This window comes from Gymnoscopelus microlampas (genome assembly GCF_963454915.1).
Source record: "Gymnoscopelus microlampas genome assembly, chromosome: 8".
Taxonomy (NCBI): domain Eukaryota; kingdom Metazoa; phylum Chordata; class Actinopteri; order Myctophiformes; family Myctophidae; genus Gymnoscopelus; species Gymnoscopelus microlampas.
This window is the reverse complement of record NC_139945.1, coordinates 22599665-22612259: the sequence shown is the minus strand read 5'-3', so window position 1 is coordinate 22612259 and position 12595 is coordinate 22599665. Positions and strand designations below refer to the sequence as shown.

The following is a 12595-nucleotide window of genomic DNA, read 5'->3' as shown; positions in this document are numbered from 1 at the left end:
GGACTTTTCTGTTTGGATGTATAGACTGTCAAGGCCAAAAAGTCGTTCTTTGCCACTCAGTAGGCGTTCCAGCATAACTTTGGGTACGATGATATCACGTGCTTATTACACGGCTTGGTTGAATGCTCGATTCTGATTGGTCAGTCATCGGTCATTATTTCTCGATAATGACCGCTGAGCTCAATAACGGACCGCTGTGTAATCAAAGACTCAGAACACCTGCTCATATCAACCTCCGCTGCTTTGTTTTATGCTTTATCCAACATGACAGCCATGTAAACAAACAACCAATGTCATTTACAACTAAACGTTGCTCTCAAGAATGTTTTTGAAAACATTTGAAGTGAGAAATAGACGATGCAATGACCGAAAAGTGATTCTATTTGATCCACTGCACTTCCTTGTTTATCGTGGCTACGGGGGAAATACCAAAACGCTCGCCCCAAAACACAGTCGCCCCGGGGCAAATCCGGCGGTATTACAGGCAAATCGGCAGTATATAGAATGGGGGGCGAGTGTGTTTTGGGGCGAGTTTTTTTCTATTTTGTCATTTGTTTTCCGAGGCAAACTCCGCCCAGCCCAATAGGCTACTTATGGAATACTTTCATTGCCGTAAGCAAGGAAATACTTCGTTTTGTTGTTACTTTTGGGTAAATTTATTTATGTATTTATTAAGTAGCCGTGTAATAAGCGGGATAATGCATGGGGAGGCAGTCATTATTGAAATTTAAAGCCCTTCAGGGCGATTAACCACCGAGGCGCAGCCGAGGTGGTTAATCGCCCTGTCGTGCTTTAAATTTCAATAATGACTGCCTCCCCATGCATTATCCCTTGCATAGCCTCTATAGTAGGGTTGGTGATGGCTGATTTAAACAGTCACACCTGGCCTGAATCAAACTAATTAGACTGACTGCACACCGGCTGTGCATTGAGCTAATCGTTGCACTCAGGACAGAATCAGCCATCCCAACTCTCAGGGAGAGTTTCTGTCCAAACTTTTTCAAAACTTAGGGGAAAATCTTAAATAAAAGATCTACATGCTCACAAAACGTCATATCATGCTGTCCCCTCGCTTTATTCATGGCAGCCATGCTGACATAAATGCTGTAGTTTGTTTGTAGAAATGTTACATCATGTACAGGTGTTAACAATGATACTATTTGTTTGTTCCATTCAGATCAAACAATAGGGTGCTGCTATTGTGCATGTTGGCTCATTGGAAAGACTACTAAATGCTACACTAAATGGAACGACTACTTTATGTCAATATGGCTATTAATGTCAAAAAGCCTATTAAAAACATTGCTACCAACAGTGTTTTAATGTGACACTTTAGTATTACGCCATCATCATCAGCAATTAATTGAAATGAAACACACACAAGAACTAGCAGATAATTTCCAGTGTTTTATTAGAGATTTTTTCCAAAACAATGTACAGTAATTTAAAGTAAGACATTCAACATTTTAAATACTCTATATTGGCCTAGTCCCTAAACTAACAAAGATAACAAGTTCTGTTCTTCTTCACAAGCATTCACACATGAGAATTAGGGGTCATTTTCCACCGGTAGCCATGATGCTGTCATTCCTGCTCCCTTGGCCATGTGATTTTATGCCAACTGATGTTTATAAATAATAACAATAATGAAATAAGGATATTAAATGTGTCTCACTTTTAGTTGTTGTTGAGGTAATTGGCCAAGTACATTTCCACATGCATGTCTTTTAAACCATCACTGTATCACTATGGCGACACTTCTGGACCTCTACAGAGGGACAGCAACATGGCGGCCATTAGAATACCACCTGGAATAATATCGTCGTTGTTGGGCAGAAACCTCGTACTTTTTTCGTAAAATATAATGCCTTATTCGTTATACAAGAGTGTATACACAAATGTAAGTATTTTCACCATTTAAAATTATGTTTTTTAAATAATAATAAAGGAATGATTTTGGAAAGGTTTCCACCCGACAGCGACGAATATAATATATATGGCTCTGGTTCATCTGTCGTTAGAGGAAACACGTGTGGTCCTCTCCTCTCCTGAAAGGTCTCGCACACACACACCACACACACACACACACACACACACGTGCACACTAGCACACACGCACGTCACACACACACATAACTTTCACAAGTTATAACTAACAACGCAGTGACATCAAGTAAGATTAGTCAAGTTATAATTTCTCGCGTTTTTGCCGTTTGGCCAAAATGTTTTCAAGTCGTGTGTTTCTAACATTTGGTCGTAGCACCACCACCCTGCTTATAAGCATGGACACTCTGTACAGCCACAGCCTTCTGGTCACTGGGAGCTGCCCAGTAAAACCAGTCCTCCTTCACAACACCACACACAGGACTCATGTTTCTTGCTTTAGGGGGATTCAAGGGTCACTGTTGTTCAGGGAGGGGAGAGCATTACTCATCCACTTTCCCCTGCCCCAGTTTACCTAGCTGGTCAGGGAATTCTAACCGGCAACCTTGAAGTTCTCTTCCTTCTACAAAGGGATGAGATGAGATCTTATCAACAAATAGTTGTGAAACAAAACAAAACGGTGTAAGTCATGTATGTCCCTGTGTTCAGCCAGAGTAAAGGAACAGGGCAGGGCCCTGTGCCCAGCTGAAAGCGAGAGGCCTCTTTGGCCCCGAACCTTCTGATGTAACAAAGGGAAGGATCTAAACATGTCTCCTATATCATCTTACAGCAGCGGCGTAACTTCAGTGTCTGGGGGGCGATCAGATAACTGTCGGACTGTAAAGATAGCAGAACGTTTTTGAAGCTACACCAAGTGAGACAGAGACGCCAGGTAGAAACCAACTCACGGATACTCTCTGTCACACACATACACACACACACACACACACACACACACACACACACTGACACAATAGCTAACAACAATCACAGCGAAAACAACCGCAAGACAGTAGTAACACAATCACTGTCATGTACACAAGCTATTGTTCGAGGAGAGGAGAGGCTCACTATTAGTGGGGAAGAAGAGAAGGTTTTTTTTTCTTTTCACAATGATGAATAGAAAATTAGACTTGATACTGTACGACTTTAGATCTGATCACTTAAAGGTGACAGACAACATAAAGGAAAGAGAGAGCAGTATAAAGAGATGAAACCAATATGGAAAAAACACTGAAAACAGATGCATAATTTACCTACCGGATTAAAACACAATAACTTACTTAAACAATCTCTTCCTTCAGACTGAGCAGTAACAACTTCTACTACAGAACTGAAGGCGGATGTTTTTTTCTTAAGTTAGTAGCTACTCTACACACATAACGGGATGTTGGCACTTTGTTGGGCAGCTTTTGCCCGCAGAATTTGGGATTCCCAAAATCAGCGAATGTTTCGAACGGACATTTTATTGTCCAGAGAACGATCATGGATCCATTCTCAACTGGTATGTTGATATTTTGTTCAGGGCAATAACGTTATCTAAGCCTATCATCTACTGGTTGACTAAGATAATTTATTCATCGTATCTATAGGTCGGTTACGGTCATTTCTTCGGGGTCGTGTTCGGTGTGCATGGTGCTGCTCCGCTGGCAGTCTAAGGCTCCTCAGAGTCCCAGTTAGACTTGTCACTCTCGAACTCGAAGGGCCCGCTCGCCTCTGTCGGACCGTCCCTCCCCGTCATGGATACGTCACAGCTGTCCGGGTGGAGCAAGAACCCGGAAAAGGTGCTGCTGTCTTCGTTGCTGGTGTACATGCCGTTGGTCAGGCTGTCCTTGACCTGAATCCAAATTCCGTCGCCCTGGTTCAGGTGGAGCACCACCTGCTGCGAGGCGGTGCCGTGGTCGGTGGTCTCGGTGCTCTTCACCTGGGGGTAGTAGTTGTGGAAGAGGCCCACCTTGAGGATGCGCTCGCGGACACTCAGGTGGTAGCTGAAGACGTAGGTTCCGGCCACGGGGGCGGTGTAGATGCCGTTGAGGGGGCTGTAGTGGCTCTGCGGGTTGTTGATGACGTTAGTGAACACCACCGGGTAGTCGGCCACCGGGAACACGGTGGACAGGCCAGCGGAGAACGAGGACTGGATGGCGGGCATGCAGGGGCCAGGAACGCCCATCATCCCCATAGGCCCCAGGTCTCCCTGGTCTCCCTGGATTCCTTGTGGCCCTTGTTCTCCCTGGGCCCCCTCGGCTCCAACCTCTCCTTGGTCTCCTTTCTCCCCGGCGCTTCCCGTGGCCCCGTCCTCACAGTTGCATTCGCCCTCTAGGCCCTGGTCGCCCTTGACACCGGCTACTCCAGGAACACCGGGGACTCCCGCCTCACCGGTGTCACCCATGAGACCAGGGCTGCCCATGGGGCCGTTGAGTCCAGTTGGACCTCTGGGACCAGCGGCTCCGGGCAGACCACCGGGACCTGGGGGTCCTGGGATGGTCTCGCATCTGTCAGGGCACATTCCATCAGTCCCCTGAGGGCCAACCTCACCTTGGGGGCCGTTGGGACCATGGTCCCCCTTATCACCTAGACAGAGTTGATTGATTGATTGATTGATTTAGACATTTTTTAAAAATACACAATATATAGTATAATGAAATACTTGTATCCATGTTGTACATCATACAATGATTCAAGGTGGCAAGGCAACACAATAATGTATAATTCAATTTTATTATTACTTGTTTTTTTTACCTTTGAATCCTCTCTCTCCTTTGGCTCCCATGCGTCCAACTTCACCTGTGTCTCCTTTCACGCCCTCGTCTCCTTTCTCTCCTGCAGGACACACACATTTTCATTGAATGTTCACTCCAGAATAAGGATGCTAGTGGTTAAGTACGAAACACACAAGATATTTTTTCTGCTTCCAAGAGTCGGGTACCTTTAATTCCTGTTCTTCCTGAGAAACCTGGACGACCTCTGACCCCAGTCAGACCCCGCCTGCCCGGGCTGCCTGGCATACCTGAGAGAGAGCGCGAGAGAGAGAGAGAGAGAATTATATCTGATAAGATCAAACTGAATTGATCTTGAATGAATGTGTGTTGTCATGTAAACATCAGAGCAATAGCCAACGTGACAGAGATTTATCTCTGCTGAATAGAACTGTACACTCACGCTGAGTCATTTGATATACATGTACAATATGTATGATTGTAATGTAACTGTAGGTAGATACTGTAGATTCTACCTACAGTCATCTAATCTGATTGTTGGCGGTTAGTTTCAAATTAAAGTCTAGCTAAAAAGTCTCTCTCCTTTTCTGTTTCCTTTACAACAGTATGTCCTTCTATAACACAGTCAGAAATACAACCATTTCTACCTGGTAGCGAAGGTACTACGTAATGAAAATGTCTCTGGCTTGAATCTGGTTTAGGACATAAGTCACATGCCATCATCGTCTGCTTTCTTTCCCTCTTCATTGACTTACAACTTAGAGTCAAATGAAGACAAACTGCGCTGTAAATGTCACCTCTGACATTTACAAAGTATATACTAGACAATCTTGTGACAGTGTTCTTCTCAACTTTAACTGTCTGATTGAAAAGACAAAACAGCCACTGACTTATTAGCTAATTTTGGAATCCAATTGAACTTTATACATTCAAGATTGATTATATACGAGTATTAAAAGTATTTGGTTTTGGTTCCTCAACATTTAAGCAGTAAAAACATAGAAATAATTAAGAATAGCAACAATAGTCAGTAGAAGAGGTGCTTGAATGCACGCATGCACGCAGTGGTGGGAAAAGTACTCAGATAATTACTTAAGTTAAAGTATCAATAATGCAATGTAGAAATACTCTGTTACAAGTAAAAGTCCGGAATTTAAAATTGACTTGAGTAAAAGTACAAAAGTATTGGTATAAAAATGTACTTAAAGTACCAAAAGTAGAAAGTATTCAATCTGCAGACTGTTCCATTTCACAAGTTTTCAAATGTATACATTGCATAAAAAACATTTGAAAATAGCAGTCTGCAAGCTTGTAGATCGGCTATTTTGGAATGCCGAAATGTACTGTATATACAGTATATTTGTCTGAAGTGGTTAATGTATATAGTAATAATAATTAAAATCTACAAAGTAACTAGTAACTAAAGTTTTCAACTAATTATCGTGGAGTAAAAATACAATATTTGCCTATTTGGAGTAGAAGTACAGAAAATTGGAAATACTCCAGTAAAGTAAAAAATAACTCAAAATTGTACTTAAGTACAGTACTTGAGAAAATGTCCTTAGCTACTTTACACCACTGCATGCACGCACGGCCACCACATCAACCTGACCGCATTGTAACGTTACCTGGCAGTCCTCTATCTCCTCTGTCGCCCTTGGGTCCGAGGCTGGCTTTACAGCGAGAGCAGACACAGGACCAGGGAAGCTGGGACGTCACCATCTCACAGTAAGAGTCTGTCATGTCTCCCGGGCCCTCGGGGACAGTTCCGTTCATGTCAAGGAAGTCAGGCATGTTGGACATGTCCTGAGGGGGGAACATTGGTGGCGCTGACCGCTCTCGCTCTGGCATTGCCAAGACAGACGATACAGATAGAGCTACCAGCAGGAACGGAAGCACTGATGACATGATCTGTAGAGGAGGAGGGATGGAGAGAGAGAAAGAGAGAGAGAGAGAGAGTTCACATTGGCCCCAAATTGTATACTTAATGCAGTATGTATGGCTGATCTTGAAGTTCACAACGTGTTGATCTAGAAGTTTTAGAAAATTCTTGGAAATCTTTTTACATATTTTTGAAAAAATATTTTGTGTGAGTAATTTTACAGATAGTTCAAGATTTAACATGACTTCTGATTATTTCGACCAGCTCCAGAATTCAGCACAAATGGACAGGAATGAACACACATTTCATAAATAGATCCAAGGGATATTTTACAATAGAGCAAATGGTAGAAAGGATGTTTCGAATAACCAAAATATATTTGATATATATATATATAAATATATAATATTATATACTTTTGGCCCAGTTAAGTATATTTTGAAACATTCCTGTGAAATATCATGAGATATTTGTTAACGAGGAATGTGTCTCAGAGAAGAAGAAAAATATCCAAAGTTTTTTTTAAAAGCCTGAAAAAAGGTATATTGTATAAAAAATATATACACTTAAAAGAGCCAGACCGGGTCCACAGTAGCAGGATGGATGCTGGAGAAAGATGTCTACTCACCAAACCAGGAGCTGATAAGTGAACCATGATGGCTGATGTTCTGACGAGTTGTCAGGGAATGTCTTCTATCTGCACCTACACCTGTATATATACACCTGTACAGTCTCCACCCACTAACACTCACACTGTTGTGTAGCTTGTTGTGTCATTGTTAATGGGTGACAACTAGGTCTGCCGTTTCTGGTTTCTAGTCTCTATTCAGTGTATGCTGACCCCATTAGGTATTCACATAGGACACTAATAATACACTCAATAGAACACAATGTATGGGAGGTCCAGGGCCAGCGTGCATTTGCACACACACACACACACACACACACACACACACACACACACACACACACACACACACACACACACACACACACGCAAATAATGACCTATACACTAGAGACCTATTCAAGTGTCCCTCACTCATACACTTACATATATGTACTATGTACTATGTAGCTATGTACAGTATGTCTATGTACTGTAAATGTGTATGTACACACAGTGTATACAGTAATTGCATATACAACATATATATATTATGTACTTCTACATTTCTTCTAATTCATGGAAGCAGTGGTTGATATTTTTCTCCCAGTGATGGAGATGGTTGTTTGAACAGTACATGTGTTTCTAAACCTTTAAGTGACTGTGCATTACTTTCAGTTAGTCATGTTATAACCAGGATGACGACGCACTTTGAGCAAGTCAGTAATGAGAAAACAGCCCGATGCCAATTAAGCAAGCCTCTGGACGCACGCACACACGCACGTGCGCGCACGCACGCATTTAGGAAGAAGAACAGTCAATACTCACATCAATACCGTATGCACACACAAACACGTTAGACCAGATGTACATAACTTCTTGTGCATGTGGACAAAGTGTCTGCGGCCCCCCGGCTGCGGCCACACAAACGTGACAATAATGTGCCTGAATATTTACAGATCTGTATATATTTGATGTACAGATGTGAACATATTCAGGCACAATCTTCGCTCTACCCTATGTATCAACACCAAAAGTGGTCGATCTACAAGCTCACAATGTGTCACAACACGATGTGTTGTGAGTTTGTAGATCAGCTATTTTCATTGAATGTTCACTCCAGAATAAGGATGCTAGTGGTTACGAAACACACTGCTTCTCTTGGAAGCAGAACACACTTCTGCTTCCAAGAGTCGAGTACCTTTAATTCCTGTTCTTCCTAAGAAACCTGGATAACCTCTGACCCCAGTCAGACCCCGCCTGCCTGGGCTGCCTGGCATACCTGAGAGAGAGAGAGAGAGAGAGAGAGAGAGAGAGAGAGAGAGAGAGAGAGAGAGAGAGAGAGAGAGAGAGAGAGAGAGTTATATCTGATAAGATCAAACTGTAATGAATATGACTGAATGTGTGTTGTCATGTAAACATCAGAACAATAGCCAACGTGACAGAGATTTATCTCTGCTGAATAGAACTGTACACTCACGCTGAGTCATTTGATATACATGTACAGTATGATTGTAATGTAACTGTAGGTATTTTAGGAAGGACAGTCAATACTCACAATCAATACCGTATACACACACAAATGTAGGGATGCTCATAGCGTGTAACTTCGTGCAGCGCTTGTAGATCTGCTATTTTTGAAAAATCTTGAAAATGTGTGCAAATCTTTGAATATATATATATTTTTAAAGGGAACAATTTTACCTAAAATTTGCTTTGGGGGTCCCTGGAACGAACTATTTAGAGCTATATTGTATGTAGATGTACGTACATTGGTACTGTATGTGGAATGTCACTTTACCCCTGATACAGCGAGGCTCGTTAACACTGCCCCCCAATGGACCCCCCCACCCCACCCCTCCAGGTGAAAACAACAGATAAACAAATAACTGAATGTACAGTTGAGAGGACGCTTGGGAATTAATCGGAAGGTCACTGGTTTGATCCCTGGTGCGCCCAGTCTGCTGTATGTGTCAAAGTGTCCCAGAGTAAGACACTTATCCCCTAACTACTCCCCCGGTGCCGTATTGATGGCAGCCACTGCTCCTAATAGTTAGCATGGGTTAAATGTAGAGGAAGAATTTATGGTATGTGCAAATGTACTGTACTATAGCAAGTGCCCCAACGACTAGTATAATAAATGCTGCCATACAAACAAAATACTAATACCCTCTGTATGAGTACTTTTCATGTGTACTCAATTCAACAAGTGCAATAATTATGTCACTCTGGCGTCTCTATTTTTCTTTTCAAAAATGTGATGCAAAGCTTTGTGAGCTTGTAGATCAGCTATTTTATTTATCAGCTAACGCCGGCACCGTCGTAGTATAGAATACGTTGTCAATTGCATTGTGAAATATATGCTACAGTACCCTCTGTGTACAACACCTTAATACGTGCAATAATCAATCTATATTTACTGATCCATCTATCAACACTGCTATATCAGTCCATACAGTCTATGGTGTACATTGAATATTGCTAATATTGATATAGTGTATATTGAATTCTACCCATTTCTGCTTACGTTAATATCTTATATTGAGATGTTTCCTTGTATGTTCAAACATACTGGCAATAAATATAATAATAATTCTGATTCCTCTTCTGATCTTAAAAGCCTCTTTGGCTTTCAGGTGAGCTCACTCTCATGTTCTTCAATACAAAGAAAGGGGTGGTTCAGACCTCTAGAATTTGTTCTGACAAATCTCTTACATGATTCGGTAAAGGGATCTTTTCCCCTACAAGCTAACATCTGAAATACAGTACAACAATACAGCAAATACAAGCCCTATGCCTATTCAGCTGTTGTTTAGAATTAGAATATCTGACTTTGTGCATTTTTTTGTTCATGTCGTTTTCCGTACCACATGCGTATCTGGATCCATTCCATTTTTTCTGGTGTACTGTAAGTTGCTACAAAGGAATTTCCCCTGTATGATGCTTGATAATGGACACCAGACACCTGTGAGTGATACTGATATCCCTGCAAAATGTTCATCTATCGTCCCGTTTCCTTGTATCATATTTAGAGCTCCTGTTTTACATTGTACTTAATGACTGTTTCAACCCAGTTCTCCTGCTGGGATCAATAGACATGACCTGTAATAATAAACGATCAGTCAACTATGAGAACGACCTCAGGGCTTAAACCATTGGTGTCTTCTATACCAGCTATGCAAACATGTGATATGGTGCCTGGGATATTACAGTAATTTATCTGTGAAACTGAGCTGCCTAATACAACCCCTGTCTGTTGGTCACATGGGAGCTGACCAGTACAACCATGGTATTCTGCTGTTGGTCACTGGGAGCTGACCAGTACAACCACAGTCTTCTACTGTTGCCCAGTGGGAGGTGACCAGTACAACCACAGTATTCTACTGTTGCCCAGTGGGAGGTGACCAGTACAACCACAGTCTTCTACTGTTACCCAGTGGGAGCTGCCCAGTACAACCACAGTCTTCTACTGTTGGTCACTGGGAGCTGACCAGTACAACCACAGTCTTATACTGTTGGTCACTGGGAGCTGACCAGTACAACCACAGTCTTATACTGTTGGTCACTGGGAGCTGACCAGTACAACCACAGTCTTATACTGTTGGTCACTGGGAGATGAGCAGTACAACCACAGTCTTATACTGTTGGTCACTGGGAGCTGACCACTACAACCACAGTCTTCTACTGTTGGTCACTGGGAGCTGACCAGTACAACCACAGTCTTATAATGTTGGTCACTGGGAGCTGACCAGTATAACCACAGTCTTCTACTGTTGGTCACTTGGAGCTGACCAGTACAACCACAGTCTTCTACTGTTGGTCACTTGGAGCTGACCAGTACAACCACAGTCTTATACTGTTGGTCACTGGGAGATGAGCAGTACAACCACAGTCTTCTACTGGTGACCACCGGAAAGATCCAGTGCAGGATGCTTCTGGTGACCAAGATGTAGAAGTCTCCTGGATAATGGTTGAGGAAGTTATGATTCAAATTCTCTGTCCAGTAGCTTTCTAGGGGCTCGTAAACACTCCTTACATAAGCAGCTTTGAAGATAAGGTAAGAAACGTTATTGTCATCGTCCTGCTGTGCAAGACAATAACACAATGAAATTATAGAAGCTTTCTTCTCCAAACTATCCATTGCTGCCACTCCTGTACATAAACCACTAAATGGCAGTAAATGTGTGACCTGTCTTCGACTGATCTGTGTCAGAACCATATTGCCATCATCAGGCAGAGGCTCTGAGCCATGCACACAATACACAGCTGTTTCCAATAATCAGTATCAAGTTGGCTTGGAGGTGTCTGTGTAATGGTTTTGTATATGTCTTCTTTTTAAGAGCAATCTCATGTGAATGGTCTTTATGAATGAATTGGCCCCCGGAAATGCAATTGAATTAGTTTGTAAAAGATGTATGTAATTGTGTAGATTACTCACAGGCTCATAGGATTACCAATTACTGTCATTGTGTCATTGATCCACAGGGGGAGGACTCTGTAGCTCAACTGCCATCTTGAACTATGTACGCTTCAGTTTATTGGCTTAGGCTAACAAGTAGACACCACCTGGGGAGAGCTGCCAGCTAGGGGCCAGGGCCTTGGGGGAAAGGGCATTGCGTGCTACAGTTCTTGAGTTCTTGGTTTGTAGTTTCTCTTAGTTTAGCTGTCAAGAATGTACATTCTTTTTTCATTCTTTTAAGTTTTTGTTAGATTAGTGTTTTTGCCTAGGCGCACTGTATAGAGCCTGCACAGGTTTTATTTGTGTTTTTGGAGGTAAATAAATATACGAAAAACCTGCAATTCTTGCATTGAGCCTTGTAGCCATCGGCCAACTCTCACAGATTGTTTACAAGGCAACTAGCCAATGACTTTGTAAAGGTAGGGCTCCATTCTAGTATATTTGTTTACCAGGTAACCAGTTAGCCAGTTTGTAAATGTATAGGGCTCCATGCTAGCAGATATCTATTTACAAGGTAACCAGCTTTTTTTGTTTTCTTTTTTTGTCCTTGAAGATAACCTACATACCAGTAGATCTTGTAAATTGTTTTTTAGACTAAGGACAAATGTTAAGCTGTTAACTTTTAGCTGAACTCACACATGAAAACTACATCAAATGTTAATCCAGTATGGTGAAAATTGACCTACATGTATATCAGAATATTTAGAGGAATATTGATGTTAGAGAGATCACAGTCCATGTAAGTTAGAATGTGTCTCTTACATATTGTATTGTGGCGCAATGCACTCATGAGTCATATGACGTAATGGGACCTATATGTAGCTATAGAACACACAGCTGTGTAGGATTATTGTTTAATGTCACCAGGCCAGCCTTTGTCTCCTGACTGTGTTATAATGTGAGAACGCACACACACACACACACACACACACACACACACACACACACACACACACACACACACACACACACACACACACACACACACACACACACACACACACACA

The 12595-nt window shown here is 42.1% G+C and overlaps 1 protein-coding gene across 1 annotated transcript; it reads right to left on the bottom strand.

The window, feature by feature from the left end:
* Nucleotides 1-3577: 3577 nt before the first annotated feature.
* Nucleotides 3578-6491, bottom strand: LOC311050516 (uncharacterized protein; the record flags this gene model as incomplete). Its single annotated transcript, XM_084064601.1, has 4 exons — nucleotides 3578-4494; nucleotides 4663-4743; nucleotides 4850-4930; nucleotides 6269-6491. The coding sequence occupies 4 exons, from the start codon at nucleotides 6489-6491 to the stop codon at nucleotides 3578-3580; spliced, it is 1302 nt and encodes a 433-aa protein (XP_083920727.1).
* Nucleotides 6492-12595: the final 6104 nt, after the last annotated feature.